The sequence below is a fragment of the Chelonia mydas genome, chromosome 18 (assembly GCF_015237465.2).
Source record: "Chelonia mydas isolate rCheMyd1 chromosome 18, rCheMyd1.pri.v2, whole genome shotgun sequence".
Taxonomy (NCBI): domain Eukaryota; kingdom Metazoa; phylum Chordata; order Testudines; family Cheloniidae; genus Chelonia; species Chelonia mydas.
In genome coordinates, this window is record NC_051258.2 from 5,399,544 (window position 1) to 5,420,500 (window position 20,957).

Below are 20,957 nucleotides of genomic sequence, written 5' to 3' on the forward strand. Positions count from 1 at the left end.
CTGGGGTCCCAGCCGCAGGCCCCTCTCAGCCCGCTGCCGGCCTAGGTGAACGGAACCCCAGGCCGGCAGCAGGCTGAGTGGGCCAGCAGTGTAAGATCAGCATCTTAATTTAATTTTAAATGAAGCTTCTTAAACATTTTGAAAACCTTGTTTACATACAACCATAGTTTAGTTATATAATATATAGACTTATAGAGCGAGACCTTCTAAAAAACATTAAAATGCATTACTGGCACGCGAAACCTTAAATTAAAGTGAATAAATGAAGGCTCGGCTCACCACCTCTAAAAGGTTTCCGACCCCTGGTCTAGTACATGCAAACAGGTGTCACCAGCACAAGTTAAAACCAATCTCCAGTTCCTGTCTGGCTGCAACAGGGCTGTTTGTATAGATACAGTGCAAACGATTGGTGCCTGGAGTCGAATCTCTCTGTTGGAAATAGCATACCTAACCTAAATGAAGTCCCTTGGGTTTGAAAATACACACGTGTAGGACACCCTGGAACAGGACAGTTCTAACGGAAGAAAATGACATGGGGCGCCCAAGAGAGCTCATGAGTAGAAGGAACCTGGACATGAGTAATGAGACAGAGAAGCTGTAAGCCTCAGATTCCAGTCTGTTGCTTGACTGCTTAAAAGTGTCGGGGCTGAGAGTTCTGTTCCAAGCTGTACAACTTCTGCCCTCTATGGGTTCAGCACCCTGTAATCAAGGCTCCTGTTCTGGTGCACCATGAACATGCATCTGTCTCTCTCCAGGCTATTTTGACATCAGTGAAAATTGTTTTTCAGGTGGTAATATGCTATTCAGGGAAAGCCACTGGATCTGCTAATATGAGAGCAGATATCTGGATTATAGCACAAGTTGTGTTGGTTACCTCTATGTTTCTGGGGTGAGAAATAGAATGCCGGAATCGCTGCTTTGTCACATGCTTGTTCTAAGAAATGTTGGGTCAGATCAGGTGACCCGGAAGCGTGCCCCTGCACCCGGATACCCCAACGTCTCCTGCCTATGCAAAAGTGAAGGGACTTCAAGTTTTGCACATTTTTCATTTCACAGTTGTCTCTGGGACTCTTGCTGGGAGAAGCGAGTTTGGTTAGAACCCAGAAGATAAGAGTATTGATTGGCTAATGTGTTGATCTTCAAGAGCAAAATGAGTTTCTCCATCTCCTTATTCAATTGAGTCTACCTCAGGAAATGAGATCCAATAAACCAGACCTGGAATAAGTAATAATGACGGAGAGGGCGTTCGCTGGCAGAAATACCTTCTAGTCTCTTTGCTGCGGAGCTGACCAGAGTCGCATTGCTGCCCTTCGAAATTCACTTCATTTACTATAAAGCTTATTAATGAACATAAGACTGCAAAGAGTTACAAAGGGATCTCACAAAACTAGGTGACTGGGCAACGAAATGGCAACTGAAATTCAATGTTGTCATTGAATTTGGTGGTACCAGCGTCTGAATTAGCTGTTACCACTCAGGAAAGAGATCTTGGAGTCATTGTGGAAAGTTCTCTGAAAACATCCACTCAATGTGCAGCGGCAGTCAAAAAAGCAAACAGAATATTAGGCACCATTAGGAAAAGGGATAGATAACAAGACAGAAAATATCATCATGCCTCTGTATAAATCTATGGTGCACCCACATCTTGAATATTGCATACAGTTCTGGTTGCCCCATCTCAAAAAAGATAGATGGGAATTGGAAAAGGTACAGAAAAGGGCAACAAAAATGATTAGGGGTATGAAACAGCTTCCATATGAGGAGAGATTAATGAGACTGCGACTTTTCAGCTTGGAAAAGAGACGACTAAGGGGGGATATGATAGAGGTCTATAAAATCTTGACTGGTGTGGAGAAAGTGAATAAAGAAATGTTATTTACTCCTTCACATAACACAAGAACTAGGGGTCACCCAATGAAATTAATAGGCAGAAGTTTAAAACAAAAGGAAGTACTTCTTCGGATAATGCGCAGTCGATCTGTGGAAATCTTTGCCGGGGGATGTTGTCAAGGCCAAAACTATAATGGAATTCAAAAAAGAACTAGATAAGTTCCTGGAGAATAGATACATCAATGGCTATTAGCAGCCCCATGCTCTGACTGTCCATAGGCTCCGTTTGCCAGAAGCTGGGAGTGGATGACAGGGGATGGATCCCTTGATGATTCCTGTTCTGTTCATTCCCTCTGAGACACCTGGCATTGGCCGCTGTCGGAAGACAGGATACTGGGCTAGATGGACCTTTCGTCTGACCCAGGCTGGCTGCTCTCACGTTCTTAAGTTCTAAGGCAGGCTGAGCCCACCCCCATTGTTCTAGTTCACCTTCATTCTTTACCTCAACCTCCCTCAGAGCTGCAATTACTGTGCTTGGCCAATGGTTGGGCAACTAACACGAGACAAGAGCTCTGGACCCCGTGCTTCATAGAATCATAGAATATCAGGGGTGGAAAGGACCTCAGGAGGTCATCTAGTCCAACCCCCTGCTCAAAGCAGGACCATAGAATATGATTCCCTCATGGAGATCCAGGGTCACTCCTAAACCTCGTTCTACTGCATTCTCACCGGAGGGCCAGATTAAGGCAGGGGCTTTTAGGGGCTGCAGCCCAGGGCCCTGGCTCAAGGGGGCCCCACAAAAAATAAATCACAGGCAGCGATCTCCAACTCCGGGCCGCTAAAAGTCCTGCAGTGCAGTGGGGCGCTCAAGCAGGCTGCCTGCTGTGGCCCCGCGCCGGTCCTGGAAGCGGCTGGCTGCTAGCATGTCTCTACGGCCCCTGCCCGTGCCCCCAACACCGTCCTCACAGCTTCCCATTGGCCGGAGCTATGGGGGTGGCGCTTGCCGCTGTCCCCCTCCCTCCAGGGGCCGCAGAGACGTGCTAGGAGCCAGTCACTTCTGGGAGCGGCGTGGGGCTATGGCAGGCAGCCTGCCTGAGCCCTGCTGCTGCACCGCCAGCCAGGAGCCGCCTGTGGTAAGCACCTCCTGGCCAGAGCCTGCACCTCGCACCCCCTCCTCCACCCCAACCCCCAGCCCCAGATCAGAATCCCCCTCCGGCTCCCAAACTCCCTCCCAGACCCCACACCCCAATCTCCTGCCCCCACCCCCTCCTGCACCAAACTCCCTCCCAGGAAAAAGGCTTGTATACAGGGGCCCCACAAAATCTAATAGCCCTAGGCCCACAGGAGAGTTAATCTGGCTCACTGCCAAGCCCCTGGGCCAGTTGTTAATTGTCATTTTGATCACATTGCTAGATTTGATCACACTGCTAGACACATGAGCTTTTCAAACTGTGTTCACAGCAAACTACAGGCTTTAAAAACACACGGTTTCACTTTCAATGCAAAGGCTCCATACCCGTGCAGCAGGAAACCTCCAGTGACCCAGCTTATTGCCAGCCCTGCACGGGCACAGTACATCTGTCACGGTGCTGGGTGAAAGAACAGGCCGTAGCAGCAAACTTGTGGATATGGTGGATCTTACCAATGGCTCACGTGTGCCACCAACCTAATTCCCCGGTCATGATTTTGCTAACAGTTGGAGTATTGTCTGTTCAGAGAAAGCTGCTTGCTCCTGATGGAAGATGTTATCAGCCCCTCTGGAAGGGGTTGAGAGGTTGGAAATGGAGACAGAAAGAAGCCCAATGTAATTAAAGTTACGTGATCAGCCTCCACTTCCAGACACTGCACTGATATAAGCGCTTGTTTTGCAATCCTGTTGCAGTAGAATAATGATTGCTAATCAAGCACGTAGTCAGGGAAGGGGCTTTACAGTTCCGCACTTCCGATCAATGGCCCTGCAAGAACACAGTGGTTAGGAATAAGAGCTGGCCCAGAGGTGTGTATTGAGTAGCCCTGTCTAGCTGTTTATTTTGCTTTTTCAGAGTGTTTGTCTCGTCAGGGGATATCTCTGAAGCAGTACTCAAGAATTTCAAAGCCAGGTGAGCTGAGCATTCAGTAACCAGTCAGAGCCGGAGACCACAGTTGAGTCATGAAGGTCAGTTCTAGGTGTGGAAGAAATTTCCAAATTCTAGTATGGTTCTGTTGCTTCCGGTGAGAGCTTTGCTGGGAGAGCTTGTGCAAGTTGCTTAACTTCTCTGAACCTCAGTTAATACGTATGTGAAATGGGGATAGTATTTACCTATCTCATGGGGGTTCCTGGAACTTTTTAACCCCTTAAACTCCTTCCAGGCTTGACCAAAGTTGCAGTGCCATCTGGAACTGTCCCAAGGCCTGGCATTTATTCATCATCTGTTTTCTCCTGGGAGAGGTGCAAAACCTTCCCTCATAAGCATCAGTGGTTTATATGTCAGTCTGTCTCAGGAATAGATGGCATTGACGCTAAGGACAGGTACATGCCTTTTGTGGAGTACTTTGGTACCAATATTTCAGAAATTAGGAAAGCAAAAAATATCCATTGATCCTTGCCTGCTTCTGTATTATCCATTCTCAGTACCAGAGGTGGGCAAACTACAGCCCATGGGACCGTCCTGCCTGGCCCCTGAGCTCCTGGCCCGGGAGGCTCACCCCGGCCCTTCCCCTGCTGTTCCCTCTCCCCCGCAGCTACACGGCTGATCAGTCCTCAGAAGGGCTTTAGTTACTTTTCATTACAGCAGTTTCTGTGTTTCCCAGTCCTGAAGGGACTTTCTACAAACTTGCCATTGTGTTCTTGAAGTAGTGAGCACAGACCACAATCTTTTCTTCTCCATTTGAGCAAAGGCTTGCTGCACTGCATCCAGCTTTCGATGCCATGAGTCCATGTTCTGTTTTGCAGCCTTTAACATCTACATTCCAGACTTCGGAGATGGGGGCAGCACCGAAGCTAACCTTGTAGCCAAGGCCAGAAGTTGCAGAGGAGGAGCAATCTTTATAGCTGGACATCCAGCATTTCAACTCCCTCTGATCTCACCACATGGCCCATTTGGTTTTCCCATAGGCCTTTAAAACTTTCTCCAGCGTGCTCTATGATATGATCTCTCTTGAGGAGCCTGTCCTCCAAAGACATCGAAATGAAGTGACATATCAAAACCAGTCCTCAGCATGGAGTAAACAGAAATGCTATGCTTTATCCACGAGTTATCCTGCCAAAGGAGTGGGGGTAGTGGGAAGAGGACCTCTTCCATTCTACTCAATTTTTGCTCTGTAGTAGAAGAGCAGTAAAAAAGTGGATTGAAAAGCTTCCCACCCACCAAGACTTGAGTTCAAAAGTCAATTTGTTTTTCAAGAGTTGGTGAAGGTTACTATAAAGCAGTGTAAGGAATGTCCCATCCTGCCCTGTTCTAGGTGTCGTGTTGAATCTGGCATTGGTGATTGCAGAAGGAATGCACAAGCCTCAGCTCAATTCTTGGCTGGTAAATGAAAAATGATTTTCAGTGACATAGCTCCCCTCTTCTCTGAAATTGGGTTATGTATGTCCCATCTCTTCTGCAACCCTGTTTATTCAAAAAAGTCCCCTATTCCCCATTGGACAACATTTCTACTGTTCTTTGTTTACAAACAGATCTAAATTTACATCCCTATAATTATTTGGAATCGTGAGGAGTTTTATTTAGAGTTTCTGTCCGCCTCCTTGCCTGGCTGGCAGGTGGAACTGTTTTTGTTCGTAAGTGTCGCAATGACATCGATCCGACTCTGTTCAGATCACGCTGTGTCCCATCGCTTGTGAAACTTAGAAACACCCAGCTGGTAATTGCAGGGATGCCTTTTGGATGTGGACACATTTACTTTGTCCAGCGGAAGGTCTATAGATAGCTTTGGCTCAGAGCTCATTTGAGCCACATTCTGAATGGAGTGACGTCCTGCTCCATCTCCTGCGTTGGCTTTGCTTATCATGCTATCAGAGCTGAAGTTACTGGGTTAATCCCAGCATCTGCAGTTGAGTGAACCCAGGGAATGATGAACTGAACTGACGAGCGCGTGTGGGGAGGAGAGAGGTGGCTAAGTGGAAAGGCCATAGAATAATATCGTTGAAGGAAATGCTACCACATTGTCAAAGCTTCCCGGCCTTCCTCCTTGTCCAACTGCTAGTGTCTATATTTAAGTTACCAGCTCAGCCCACAGCCACAGGCAGGAAATTACTTCACAGGAGAGTCACATGTGAAGGAGTATTTGATCACCACACTCCAAACAGTTTCTTTTGGCCAAATGACTAATTAGACTGAGAGAGGTTTGTTTTCAATTGTTCATTTGTGCTTTATAACGATATTTGCAGGAGGCAGCTCAACAGGGCATATAAAATGCACAGAGCTCTTTAAAGCAGGGGTGAGCAATACTATGCGTCTTGTACAGAACTGAGCACGTTGCTGAAGACCTGCAAGCAATAAGTGTAGAGGTTACAGGTGTGGTATTGTTAAGTGCAAATACTTGGGGCTGGATTGCTGTAGTGTGGTTACACAGGGATGGTACAGAGTTGTTGGGGTTGTTCTGTTTGTCTTTTTACCAGGTATATGGGCAGGTGTTTGGAGACACCTTGATGATCATTTTGTTAGCGCAGTTACAGAACCAGGGATGGGTGCTTATAATGAAAATTTTCCACCCCAGGCTGTCTCTGGATAATTTTCAGCTAGTCTCGAGCCATGCCCAACCATTTCATTATCTGATTAGAGCATCCACGTTTCAACCTGTGTTAGCCAAAACTAGCTTTAAAGGTTTGTCACTAGCTTGGTTTCCCCTAATCAGTGTGGCCATGAGCTATATAATAACTAGATCACAATCCCAAACTAGAGATGACCTCCAGAGGTTAGTCTGTACTACCATGGGTTGGGTACCATGAGTTTCAGCTAAAATCCTGTCCCACCCCACCTTCCTTGATCCTACCACATCCTTTCCCTCAACGGGCTCCCCCATGCTTTCCAAATTAAATCCAAGCTTCCCATCCTCCCCTTCAAGGTTCTGCTAAATTCCACCTTTGGCTATGCCTTTGGTTTCCTTTCTTACTACCCTTCGGTGCCTTCATTCATTCAAGCTTGCAGCCAAACAGCTTCCTTCTCATCCTTTTCCCACTCCCCTTTTCAGGCCACTTTCCATGGTGTCTCTGACTCAGGGTGCTTCCTCCTCTAACCCACTGTCCCTAGTGCCCCCCTTAAAACCCAGTGCTTCTGCCAGGCTCACTAGTATTGACCCACCTGAGCTAGGCATGTACTGTCTTGTCTCTTCATTTAGGCTGGAAGCCCTGTGGAGCCGTGGCCACGTCTGCCTTTGTGCCTTGTGTAGCACCAAGCCCCACGGCTGTGCTTCACTGATAACTCTGTTTGATGGCTTTTTTGTGTATAATATATGCTGTCTCCCATCCATTGCATAGTGGTAGCACTTTATTCTGCCGTGTGGAGGGCACTAGTTTAGTCACTGGATGCCCACTTCAGCTTGGCGTGGCCTGGAACTGTTGTGGGCTTTGCAATCAGTCCCCAAGGGTGGCAGGATAGTATCGCATCCCTTTGATGATAGGCGTAGATAGTTTGTAAACTTTTGGGGAAAGGAATCTGGCATCCCTGGGAAGTGGCATGCACACGATAGCTCTACGCAAGTAGTAATCTGGTGACCATCTCTGCAGCGGCAGCTCTGATGGATTCTGCCCTACGCTGCGCCCTGGAAGAGGTGTCAGGAATGGAGGCCGAGTCATCAGGTTTTTGAAAGAGGGGATGTTACACTCTGTTTCTGCAAGATCCAGGTTCCACTAATGTCTAACACCGAGCAGGTGTGTTCTTCTTGGGCAGGGGTTCTCAAACTGGGGGTCAGGACCCCTCAGGGGGTCGCGAGGTTATTACACTGGGGGTCACAAGCTGTCAGCCTCCACCCCAAACCCCGCTTTGCCTCCAGCATTTGTAATGGTGTTAAATATATTAAAAAGTGTTTTAAATCTTTGGGGGAGGGTCCACTCAGAGGCTTGTTATGTGAAAGAGGTCACCAGTACAAAAGTTTGAGAACTACTGTTCTTGGGGGTTGGGCGTGTCACCCATCCCTTGATGTATCCATGTCCCCGTAATTCAGTTGCATAGTTCTGTGTCCATTGATCCACAGCAGTCATGACCACTTCTTGCAGTTCCCCATTATTAATCCCAGAAGCACGCTCTTGAGGGTCTCCTGCTGGCTCTGTTTGGTGTGGAGTTTTGGTGTGCGAAGTTTTGGGTTGCATCCCCACTTCTAACAGCCCAGCAGATCCTAATTAAAATGGTGTGATTCAGAAGCCCTGAGTCAGTCTTCGGAGGAATCACTGTGTGTGCATGTCTGCTGTGTACAGGCGCCCCACGTTCACGGGGCTGGGTGCCGTCACATGACCACGAGACCTTCAGCAAAAACAAGTCACACAAGTGCATCGCCCAGCTCCTGATATTACAGAGGAAAGACTCATTGCATGCACATGTATTTGCACTAGACTCGCCCTGGACGTCGCTGCAGATGGGATATGGGTGTGGCAGAACAGTAGCAAAGCAGGGCTTTGCACCATAGGGAACGTGTACAGTGCAGGGCTACACCCCCTGTACCGAGATTTATTTTTCTCAGATAAATATCACATGTATATGTTTGTGACCATTCATTTTGTCACCAATACTAGGATGCAAGGGACCCCTTGGTTGTCTGCCCCTTGTGTGCTGAATGCAGTTGCGGAGTGCTAGCTTTCAAGGCAGTCTGACAGATAAGGAAGGGAAGGCTGCATTAGGAATCCTGCTCATCAAAGACGCTTCAGGCACCCAGTGTTAGGGCTCAAATAGAGACTGTCTTGCTGACTTACTGCACGCTGCCCATAGGAGCACCAGAATGTCCAACGCTGTTTTGAGGTGTTGCCCATGGACCATGCCCTGGCACCTCTGGCACTGTGGTTCAGAAGACAGGTTCCTCCTCAGTGCTGCTAAAGAAAATGCCGATGCCCTGTGTCAGAGGATCCTTAAAGAATGCAGGCAGCATGTTGTGAAGCTTCTGTTTCTGCTGATGTTACTTCCCCTAGTGGGAAGTGCTGCAGACGCTCCTTGGAGATGTGTAGAAATCTGGATGAAAAATGCTCGATGACCATCACAGTTCCGAGGCAGAGGAGGTGATCTAATCCTGGGATTTGCTGACTGTTTACAAGCAGCAGGACGGTGTGATGCAGTTCCTTACATAACAAAAGGTTGAGCTCTTGGGACTGCTCTCCAGCTCCATAAAAGTAGCAATGGTGGAGAGTCTCAAGTAGGCTGTAAGCTACGAATGGTGTTAGCTCGTTTCTAGCTGTGCAAAGGAAGAACAGGGATGGAAATTGAAACAGTCTAAATTGGTTTGGGGAAGGAGGGGAAGAAAATGAGGAAATGCTTAAAATAGTTCAGCCATTTGCTGTTGAGGCCTGGATTCGTTCCCTGAAATGGGAAATTTCCATAGTCTGGACAGTGAAGTATTCAGGAGCTTTCAAGCAAGGATAATAAATGATTGTGACTTTCCAGTGCTGGGTGTGCATATAGAGGCTCATTGCAAGACGGGCAGGTGAAGTGAGATGGGCAAGGGAAGACAAATTCCTGACAAAGGTGAGAGACAGATCATCATTGCCATAGTATAGAACTCTCTGCTGGTGATCTCAAAGCACGTTACAAGCATTGCTAGCTTCATTATACCTTGTGACAGCCCTGGGAGAGAAGCACTAAGTTACATATATAATAAAACAAAAAATCATGAGTAAGATCCTCTGCTGGGGTAAATCAGCAAAGCTTTGTTGATTTCAGTGGAGCGATGTTGATTTCCATCAGCTTGTATGTCCTCTGACTCATGGTTGGCTGCAGAATCATATGATAAATCAGCAGAGAGCCTGCTTTTCTGGTTTGCTCAGCATCTGCACCTTCCGCTTTCTCCAGTCAATGGCAGAGCTGCAAATAAGCATGTCAGCCCTGGAGGGACATATGTTAGTGTCCAACCTGTTAAACGTCCTAGAAGGAGACCGATCGGGACTCCTTGGATTCTACTCCAGCTCCCCTGTGTTGCACGAATTGTACGTAGTTGGGATGAGCCACGAACTTCTGCTCTCTAATAATGGGTCTGGCACCAACTTACTCTGTGGCAGGCACTTAACCGCCTTGTGTCTCAATTCCTCATCTCTAAAATGGAGAAATGCTTGTACATTGCAGAATGGTATATTCCCTAAAGCCTGTGCAGCAAAAGTCCAATACTCTGTAGGAGTGATGTGTTATTACTATTGTAGTGTACATCGTGAAGGGAAGCCACTTTGGTAAAGGGAGCAAATGTCCATTTAATGGAGCAAATGTAGCAAATGTCCATTCTGTCTGGGCAAAAATCACACTGGGGAAGAAACTACTAGAGCCTGCCCTGGGATAGTGCTTGGGGTGTGCTATAGACCGCTGGGATCCGATATGGATAGAGACCTTTTTAATGAAGTAAATACTAATGGGAATTGTGTGATCATGAGAGAGTTTAACTTCCCTCATATAGACTGGAGGACAAGTGCTAGTAATAATAATAGGGCTCAGATTTTCCTGGATGCGATAGCTGATGGATTCCTTCACCAAGTAGTTGCTGAACCGACAAGAGGGGTTGCCATTTTAGATTTGGTTTTGGTGAGTAGTGAGGACCTCATAGAAGAAATGGATGTAGGGGACAACCTTGGTTTGCGCAATCATGAGCTAATTCAGTTCAAACTAAATGGAAGGATAAACAAAAATAGATCTATGACTAGGGTTTTTGATTCAAAAAGGCTAACTTTAAAAAATTAAGGAAATTAGTTACGGAAGTGGATTGGACTGAAAAACTTGTGGCTCTAAAGGTGGAGGAGGCCTGGAATTACTTCAAGTCAAAGTTGCAGAAACTATCAAAAGCCTGCATCCCAAGAAAAGGGAAAAAACTCATAGGCAGGAGTTGTAGACCAAGCTGGATGAGCAAGCATCTCAGAGAGGTGATTAAGAAAAAGCAGAAAGCATACAAGGAGTGGAAGATGGGAGGGATTAGCAAGGAAAGCTACCTCACTGAGGTCAGAACGTGTAGGGATAAAGTGAGAAAGGCCAAAAGCCATGTAGAGTTAGACCTTGCAAAGGGAATTAAAAGCAATAGTGAAAGGTTCTATAGCCTTATACAAATAAGAAGAAAACAAAGAAAGAAGAAGTGGGACCACTTAACACTGAGGATGGAGTTGGAGGTTAAGGATAATCTAGGCATGGCCCAATATTTAAACAAATACTTTGCCTCAGTCTTTAATGAGGAGCTTAGGGATAATGGTAGGACGACAAATGGGAATGAGGATATGGAGGTAGATATTACCACATCCGAGGTAGAAGCCAAACTCAAACAGCTTAATGGGACTAAATCGGGGGGCCTGGATAATCTTCATCCAAGAATATTAAAGGAACTGGCACATGAAATTGCAAGCCCATTGGCAAGAATTTTTAATCAATCTGTAAACTCAGGGGTTGTACCATATGACTGGAGAATTGCCAACATAGTTCCTATTTATAAGAAAGGTTAAAAAAAGCGATCCGGGTAACTACAGGCCTGTTAGTTTGACATCTGTAGTATGCAAGGTCTTGGAAAAAATTTTGAAGGAGAAAGTAGTTAAGGACATTGAGGTTTATGGTAATTGGGACAAAATACAACATGGCTTTACAAAAGGTAGATCGTGCCAAACCAACCTGATCTCCTTCTTTGACAAGGTAACAGATTTTTTAGACAAAGGGAACGCAGTGGATCAAATTTACCTCAATTTCAGTAAGGCATTTGATACGGTTCCACATGGAGAATTATTAGCTAAATTGGAAAAGATAGGGATCAATATGAAAACTGAAAGGTGGATAAGGAACTGGTTAAAGGGGAGACTACAGCGGGTCACGCTGAAAGGTGAACTGTCAGGCTGGAAGGAGGTTACCAGTGGAGTTCCTCAGGGATCGGTTTTGGGACCAATCTTATTTAATCTTTTTATTACTGACCTTAGCACATTCCCGCTTTTTGTGCCAATAAAGTTTGCGGATGACACAAAGCTGGGAGGTATTGCCAATACAGAGAAGGACCGGGATATCATACAGGAAGATTTGGATGACCTTGTAAACTGGAGTAATAGTAATAGGATGAAATTTAGTAGAGAAAAGTGCAAGGTCATGCATTTAGGGATTAGTAACAAGAATTTCTGTTATAAACTGGGGACGCATCACTTGGAAGTAACAGAGGAGGAGAAGGACTTTGGAGTACTGGTTGATCACAGGATGACTATGAACTGCCAATGTGATAAGGCCGTGAAAAAAGCTAATGTGGTCTTGGGATGCATCAGGTGAGGTATTTCCAGTAGCGATAAGGAGGTGTTAGTATAGTTATACAAGGCACTGGTGAGACCTCATCTGGATTATTGTGTGCAGTTCTGGTCTCCCATTTTTAAGAAGGATGAATTCAAACTGGAACAGGTACAGAGAAGGGCTCCTAGGATGATCCAAGGAATGGAAAACCTGTCTTATGACAGCAGACTCAAAAGAACTTGGCCTGTTTAGCCTAACCAAAAGAAGGCTGAGAGGAGATATGATTGCTCTCTATAAATATATCAGAGGGATAAATACCACGGAGGGAGAAGAATTATTTAAGTTCAGTACCAATGTGGACACAAGAACAAATGGCTATAAACTGGCCATCAGGAAGTTTAGACTGGAAATTAGACGAAGGTTTCTAACCATCAGAGGAGTGAAGTTCTGGAACAGCCTTCCAAGGTAAGGAGTGGGGGCAAAAGACATATCTGGCTTCAAGACTAAGCTTGATAAGTTTATGGAGGAGATGATATGATGGGATAGCCTAATTCTGGCAATTAATTTATCTTCGACTATTAGCAGTAGTTATGCCCAATGGCCTGTGATGGGATGTTAGATGGGGTGGGATTTGAGTTACTACAGAGAATTCTTTCCTGGATGTCTGGCTGGTGAGTCTTATCCACATGCTCAGGGTTTAGCTGATCGCCATACTTGGGGTCGAGAAGGAATTTTCCTCCAGGGCAGATTGGCAGAGGCCATGGGGGTTTTTCGCCTTTGTCATAAACATACAGCTAAGGGTAGCATAAAATCCCTTCTTTACCTGTAAAGGATTAATCAGTTCAATTAACCTTGTTGGCACCTGACCAGAAGGACCAACGGGGAAAGAAGATACTTTCAAATCTGGGGGGAGGCGGGGCAGGCTTTGTTTTGTGCTCTGTGGGTGTTCTCTCGGGAGACAAAGGGAGAGACCAAGCAAGTAATCCAGCTCCTACTGAAATGATACATCTAATATTACAGTAATAGTAAGTAATAGCAAGGAAATGCGTTAGATTATCTTTTGTTTTAGCTTGTGAATTTTCCCTGTGCTAAGAGGGAGGTTTATCCCTGTTTTTTGTGACTTTGAAGTTTTGCCAGAGGGGAATCCTCTGTTTTAAATCTTATTACCCTGTAAAATTACCTTCCATCCTGATTTTACAGAGGAGCTTCTTTTACTTTTTTTTTCTTTATAATAAAGTTCTGTTTTTTTAAGAATCTGATTGGTTTTTAGTGTCTAAAAACCCAAGGGTCTGGTCTGTGCTCACCTTGTTACCTATCTGGTTGGTAGATTCTTCTCAAGCCTCCCCAGGAAAGGGGGTGAAGGGGCTTGGGGGGAATATTTTGGGGAAACGGGAACTCCAAGTGGTCCTTTTCCTGAATCTTTGTCTAACTCACTTGATGGTGGCAGCAGTACTCATCTAAGGACAGGGAAGGATTTGTGCCTTGGGGAAGTTCTAAGCTGGTAGAAATAAGCTTAGGGGGCCTTTCATGCAGGTCCCCACATCTGTACCCCAGAGTCCAGAGTGGGGAGGGAACCCTGACAGCCTTCCTCTGCAGCATGGGCCACAGGTTACTTGCTGGAGGATTCTCTGCACCTTGAAGTCTTTAAACCATGATTTGAGGACTTCAGTCGCTCAGAGATAAGTTAGGGGTTTGTTACAGGAGTTGGTGGGTGAGATTCTGTGGACTGCATTGTGCAGGAGGTCAGACTAGACGATCATAATGGTCCCTTCTGACCCTAAAATCTATGATTCTATGGTTTATAAATAAGGAGGAAAAACCCGATGGTGAGGAGTGCGCAGAACCTCCCAGGACGGGGAGAAACAGCAGAGTCTCCTGTATTCTGTTTTCTAGCAATATAATGATGAGTTTCCAGGTGGCTTAGATGCAGACTGGAATGTGTCCATTACACCACTTGTTTGGTCAGGAATCCAACACTTTTATTCCCTAAATCAATGAACTCTGTAACATGCTGCCTCTCCCATCCCTGAGCAACCACCTCCCTCAGAGCAAGGAGCTGCCATGGATAAATTTGTAGGGCCTAGCAGATGGCTCTTCCAGAACCCACCCTGCTTTACACCTGTTGCTAAATGGGACTGTGCCTTTAAATGTGACTTCATCCCTGGCCCTTAGGCCTCCTCACTGTGGGAGCGTGTTAAAGCGTTGGCTGTAGATAATGGCTGTCATAGATGTGGAATAATTGAATATTATGCCATTCTTCCCCCACCCTGGAACTGCTTATTAATAGCATAATCTTCCAGGGTATTTTCATCCATCAAAGAGCTGAGAAAATATGATTAGCTTTATGCAGAGGGATGGCGGGAAAGGATTTGGAGGAATAAACTGGGGTAAGGATTGAAGTGGGGTGTAAGTTCCAGGGGGTTGAATGGTCTTTTTTCTAAACATGAAAGATGATAGCATCTTATCACCTCTGCCCTCCTAACACGGACCAGAGCCTCCAGGATGGATCACGGTCACCGGCAGCGCCTCCTGATTCATTTAAAAGGAATTAAAAAGCTTTGATCCATGTCTTAGTGGCACAGCCTTATACTTGAGTAATTCTGGTGGAGTTGTGGAGCCAGTCCTGCCTGGAGAACTCGCTGCCTTGGAAGGAACAAAGAGAACGACTGCACCAGAAAGCATCTGATTCCACCTGGGATAGAGCCTGGGAATAGTCTGAGAACCACACTGGTGGCTTTATGAATGATTGCGGAGAGCTCACACGGTGCCCCGCTCAGTTGAGAGCACAGAGTCCCTGCCTCTCAGAGTTTCCATTTGGGCAGGCGGACGGGCGGGCAGGCGGACGGGCGGGCAGACAGACAGGCGCTGTGCGGTCAGATGATTCAAGCTTCACGCTCCCATCCTCGGTCGGACTGATGCTCCCAGGCACAGCAGGTCTTTCCCCGGCTTGGGGGCAGGGTACCCTGGGTGGGATCAGTTCTGCACAGGGCCCCTGGCTCTGCAGGGCTCTCTCCTTCTGCCTTGGTTGCTTCTCCTTCTGCTCTCTCCTTCTTCTTCTCCCTCTGCTCTCTCCTTCTGCTTCTCCCTCTGCTCTCTCCTTCTGCTTGGTTAAAAGCCCACCTCCTCCTGAAGTGGGCCTGGGACATGGGCCTGAATGCTCTGATTTGTAAGGGAGTCTATAGCGCAGTGGGGGTTTTCCAATGTCGAGAGTCAAGGCCGTTCCTCCTCCCCCCCACACTACTCTGCTCGGTTACCCCAGCGTCTGTCTGTACTAATTCCCTGGCGTTATTTGAGTGAGGCTGGATTTACACCACTCTGACTGAGAGCAGAATTTGGCCCTGAGTGGGAAGCAACTCCTAATTAATCCATAAACCAGTAACTTTTTTAGATCCGACCAGGTTTAAAGCCTCATCTAAAATAACACACAAAAGAAAAAGCACTTAGAGAGAATCCTGTCCCTTAATCCGTACAACCAAAGGCTTGGCTCTAATGATCTGAGCCTGACACTTCACAGCTACTAGCAACAGCCTGGTGTCTGTCTGTCCAGCTGAGAACAGTGAAGCAGGGGCCTACCTGGCAATGAGGGGACTGAAAATTAGATGGGTCTGTTGCTGGGACTAGATAAAATTCAGTCCTGGGCCAGTGCTGGAAAGGGGCTATGGGCCCGAGGGATCAGATGTGGTTTTATGGTCTGCTGTCTTGTAAGCTGTCAGAGCTAGAAGCAAATGCTTTTGGCCACTGGAAAGCTGTGAACCACAGCTATCGCATAAAGAGCAGGGTCAGCACTTCTAAACTGGCTTCTCTGTTGTGCTCATGTGGCACCGTTAGGATCGTTGGTGTCTGAAATGCAGGGGCTTTGTCCATGTAGAAAATTCTGAGTGCAAACAGGCTGCATTGAGGGCCCCTTAAAACCTTGTCTCTGCATGTCTTCTGAACTGATAGAGAGACTAACGGTTAAAATCACACTGGCATTGAAGCTGGGGGTAGAGAAAAGATGATAATCCAACTGTGGTTTTTAGTGTTCATTATTAACTCAAAACTACTAACATTGGTCTTGAAACAGGGATCAGAGCGGGAAAGAATGTCAGTTCAATTCAGAATGAATTGTCTGGCCAAGGCCAGTATGCTCAGAATATGAAAGCTCCTTGTCTTCGGTCAAAGACCGCATGGGAGGACTCTCTTAATAGATATGACATTAGATAGTCTCCAGTGCTCTTCTGCTTGGGCAGAAGAAACAACACTTGCCATTTGTTGCACTTGATTTTGCAGGCCCAAAGCATGACCAATCACGCCTTCTTAATTCCAGTCGTCGGCTTCCTAGCCAAGCTAAACAGGGAGACCTCACTTTAATTCTTCAGGGTCCCTCTTCTCTGGCAACACTTCAGGGTCTGGTCTGATATAGCTCAGAGTTGGAAAAGGTGACTGCAAACACCTGTTAAGCATGTGATTTCTTCATTTGTTACATAGAAATCACGCTGGTGGGAGTCTGAGGTCATAAGAATTAGAAAAGGAGTACTTGTGGCACCTTAGAGACTAACCAGTTTATTTGAGCATGAGCTTTCGTGAGCTACAGCTCACTTCATAGGATGTGATCAAGGCCTATTAGATCATTTCCCTCATTCCCTAGAAGCCTAGTTCAGGATCACATTGTGCAAATCACATGGTTCCTCACTACCATTCCACCTATATTATATAGGAGTAGTTAATGTGAGGCATATGACTAAGATTAGAAGGTAATCAGTAATCCTACTGAATGAACCCTGGGTATGTGTTAGAGATGGCCCCAAATAGAAGGCTGGCAAGTCAGCGTGTGAGAGAATTAGGATTTAGAGCTAAGGGGATTTCTAGTGTCTCTCAAAAAGAAAAGGAGTACTAGTGGCACCTTAGAGACTAACACATTTATTTGAGCATAAGCTTTCATGGGCTACAGCTCAAAAAAAAAAACTTTACACTGTATTGCAAGAAGTAAAAGGTCTGGGCCCACTGAGCCATCCGCTGGGATTCCCTGGCTGGAGCAGGCCCATTCTGCGGATGTAGCCTCTCTCCTAGTCTCTTCGCTAATAATCTACGTTCCCATCCCAGTGAAAGTGCTGCCTGTGAAATTGCCTTCCTGCCTTTCTTACTGACGTGCTGGGCTGAGCATAAGTGCAACGAGAAAAACTAAAGATCCATTTTCAGACCGTGAAATCTGATCCTAATGGAACCCTGGGGCTGATGGTGAAGGCTCTTGTTTTATAAGCCCAATTATGCAACACTGTCAGAGAGCAGTCCAGTGAGGTGATATTTATCAGCAACAATCTGTAGTCCTCGCACACCATGGGGGAATGTGTGCAGTTCCGATCCTCCCTACCAGAGCCCTTTATCAATATCAAAGACAAGTGTCTGACTTAAGCCAATAGTAGTAAGGAAAGCGTGCCTGCCTCTCTCTGTCCTTAATCTCCTCCTGTGATTCTTTCACGTTGCTGAGGTCTCTGATCCCTGTCTAATCTTAAAGTACATAATGTGTGTTGCAATATCTAGGAACAGCCCTAGCTTTAATTGTCTTGGCTCTTCCCTGCTTACACTGATATCCTATCTGATCCACTGGTCATTTAGATCCAGTGTCATTATCCAAATGTAGCTCAACTGCATTTGATGTAGTAAAAAGTGTTGATAGCCAATAATAATGTTCTTGTCTAGTTCCTTTCATCTGGTAACCTCAAAATGCCTTTTATAACTGTGAATGGAGCCTCACGACACTCCTGATGATACTCCATTTTACACATTGGGAAACTGAGACACAGAGTGGGAAGGGGACTTGTCCAAGGCCAGATAGTGAGTCTGTGGCAGAGCCAGGAATAGCATCCAGAACCCTTGATTTTTGTAAACTGTGAGCCATGCATGAGTGATTTGGTTTCTAAATCCCCTGGAAAACCTGTGTGTCTAATGGAACCCCCAACATATCTTTTAACTCCAGTGCAGAGATGTCCAGCAGCATGACGGTGGAGTAACATGTTGAGTTGCATTTCTCTGAAATGAGCGCATGCTTCTGTGGATTATTTTGTTCCTCCCAGTGCTTCAGGATGCTCTTGGAAACAAGTTGCTGCACATCTCTGAGCGAGATCTAGGTGTGACTTATTAAACTGTGGTTTACTAATGCTTCTCTGTAGTGCTTGCTGAGTTTCAGAGGGCGTATTCTGTTGCCCACAGGATTACCAGAGGTGATAGCGTTTAATGTATGTGAAGATTGGGGTAGAGATGGGCCAAAAGCAACACCTTAGATCCAGGCACGCGAAAGGACTACAGCTGAGCTTTGCGACTCAGACCTGCTGCTAGGTTTTGGAGAACACGCTGAGCAGCCTCCTACGTGTGTTTCAGAGCCATTCTTTAGCGAGGTGCTTACATCTGCAAGAACAGCTGCTGTTGCTGAGAAATGACAGGATAATCTTTGCTCTGTTAAAAGCTTACGTAGAACCCATCCGACTGTTCATGTGGGCAGACTGAACTGGAGCTGGGCATTTAAACCAGGCCATGGCCGCGGAGTCTCTTTCTTTCACAAGCCCATGGCAGTTCTGTGACTAACCAGGTTGTCCTGAATGGAGGCATTGTGGGAGCAGTGCAAATGAGCCTGGCAGCTACCCGGAGACACAGCCTGCCTTTTGAAACCTGTCAGTGCAGAGCCAGCCTCAAGAATCCGATTCTGTGCTTTGCCCGTCTAGCACATTCGGTGTGGAGGATCTCCGAGCACTTTACAGACCTTAAAAACTGAAGTCTCATTACCGTCCTGGGTGGCAAGACAGTATCGCCACCCTTGTTTTATAGATGGGGAAACTGGGGCAAAATAACTCAGCCAAAGTTGCACAGTGAGTCAGTGACAAAGCTGGGGATAGAACCCAGATCTCCTGGCTCCTGCCAAAGTCACAAGACCATTCTTTAGGCATGTAGGTCGTCTGAGGCCTAGTACAACCAATTAGTTACACTTTATTTATTACAAAGATGCATGACCATCTCGTTGCATCTGTGTAATAATAGGAATACTCTGCTCTTCTCTAGTGCCTGTAACCTGGGGGGCCCTACTTGCGTCACAAACATTAATGAATTAAACTCCAGTCTCTCTGTGGGTATTACCCCCATTTTATAGATGGGGAAATTGAGGTGGTGATTTGCCAGTGGTCCCCCAGTAAGTCAGTCAGAGCCAGGAACTGAACTCCCTGTCCTGCACCCTATCCAAAAAGCCCAGCTAGAACTGGATTGATGTGTCATTACCCTTTAGAGATGTGCATGGGGAGAGCTCATGTTGCGTTTGAGCAGTTGTCCTATTGAATGATGAACGTTTGTTTTCTAGCACATGCCTGGCTGTGAGAACCATTGCCTGCACATCAGTGTTCCTCACGCTGACTTTGGCCGGGGCTGAGCTCTCCTCACACCAGTGATAACCTGGTTTCTATAGTGACTGCCCGGGCAGAAAAGCAGAGGGGACTTCGCACTGACCAACAGAGACATGACATCCAAACCCAGTGAGGTGCCTGTCTCACTAGTGTCAGTGCAGCTGTTGTGAATCCAGTGAAAATTGTTGCCATCTCTCGCTCATGCGTGCGTGTGGTGTCTGCAGAGCAACGTGCTATAGAGGCCACTGTAGGGCCATAAGCCATTTCAAGGCCTCCTTTGTGACATGGTGGTTAACATCCAGTTCAGCTTTGAATCCATATTTGAGGCACTGCATGATGATGTGTTTGATGGTTCGGATGTTCTCACCGCAGTCACAGGAAGCGGAGTCTTTGATTTTCAGCTTGTAGCCACGTCATCCTTGGTTTGTTCAGATGCTGTTCAGTGTAGTCCAAAGTCTGCATGGCAGGTCGAAACTGGGACAGCGGCTTGTTGGGGCAGTAATAATATGCTTGTTTGGAATGGTAGATGAGGTCCAGACAGCTGTGCCCTTCCCTGGCTGGATCCAGAGGCATGGGGAGGTCATAGTGCCACCTCGAAAATCAGGCTGTTTGTTCAGTACTTCCCATTAACAATGGGTCAAGACTGGCCTGTGTTTCCAAGCACTGATGACTCTCAAAGTACCGAAGCGAATGGCTCGTATCCAAAGCATACGGAATAAATATTTAGACACAAATGCATTCTGGAAACATGAAACGATCGCAAAGAAACATTAATCCTGCTCAGAAATCTCCTTCCCTTTAAAAGCACAGCCCTGCTGGCTGACCTGTGCCACGTGTCTCTGCTTCTTGGAAAATCACCTGCCAAACATGTACACATGGGTGCAAGCTGGCGAGCTTTTCAATGTGCTCAGCAAGCCATGGCACAGGCCGAAGGACAGGCTTACAGTCCGTTATGTTGTCTGTATGGTAGGGCAATAAGGCTGCCAGGAGATAGGTGGATGCAATCTCAGTGAAGTCTGATGGAATTGCACTTGTTTACCCCAGGACTGAATGTGGCCCTGAAGCTGCATATGGGTGAGTTAAGGGCTTAGGGTTTCCTTACATCAGGGTGGGTCGCTGAAGGAATGTATGAATATGGCCCTAGAAATTGTAATGTAATTGACTGAAACTTGGAGGGCTAGTCCCCTGCTCGGTAGCTGACACTGTCTCTTCTATTTTCAGTTGCAGAGTTACTTTGCAGCCTGTGAGGATGAGACCCCAGCAATTAGGAATCATGACAAAGTCCTGCAGCGGCTATGTGAGCACCTGGACCATGCTCTGCTTTATGGGTAAGATCTACCAGGCTGTGGGACGGTGTTCTCGGCCAACCTGTGCCCCACCCACGTTACAGAGCTGGGCTTGAAGACGGGAT

The 20,957-nt window shown here is 46.5% G+C and overlaps 2 protein-coding genes across 3 annotated transcripts in view; both read left to right on the forward strand.

Annotated features, from left to right (window-relative positions):
- DDI2 (DNA damage inducible 1 homolog 2) overlaps positions 1-20,957 on the forward strand; it is a 100,108-nt gene that overhangs the window by 78,607 nt on the left and 544 nt on the right. Inside the window, exon 9 of the transcript XR_006286505.1 lies at positions 20,768-20,874. The gene's annotated coding sequence lies outside the window, so the exon portion shown is untranslated. The remainder of the gene's footprint in view (positions 1-20,767; positions 20,875-20,957) is intronic.
- Positions 1-20,957, forward strand: part of PLEKHM2 (pleckstrin homology and RUN domain containing M2) — a 72,403-nt gene that overhangs the window by 9,143 nt on the left and 42,303 nt on the right. For both annotated transcript variants that reach the window (XR_006286506.1, XM_037881053.2), the window contains exon 2: positions 20,768-20,874. Coding sequence is in view for 1 of the 2 variants with exons in the window: in XM_037881053.2 (XP_037736981.1) it covers positions 20,768-20,874 (107 nt within the window). In the remaining variant the exon portion in view is untranslated. The remainder of the gene's footprint in view (positions 1-20,767; positions 20,875-20,957) is intronic.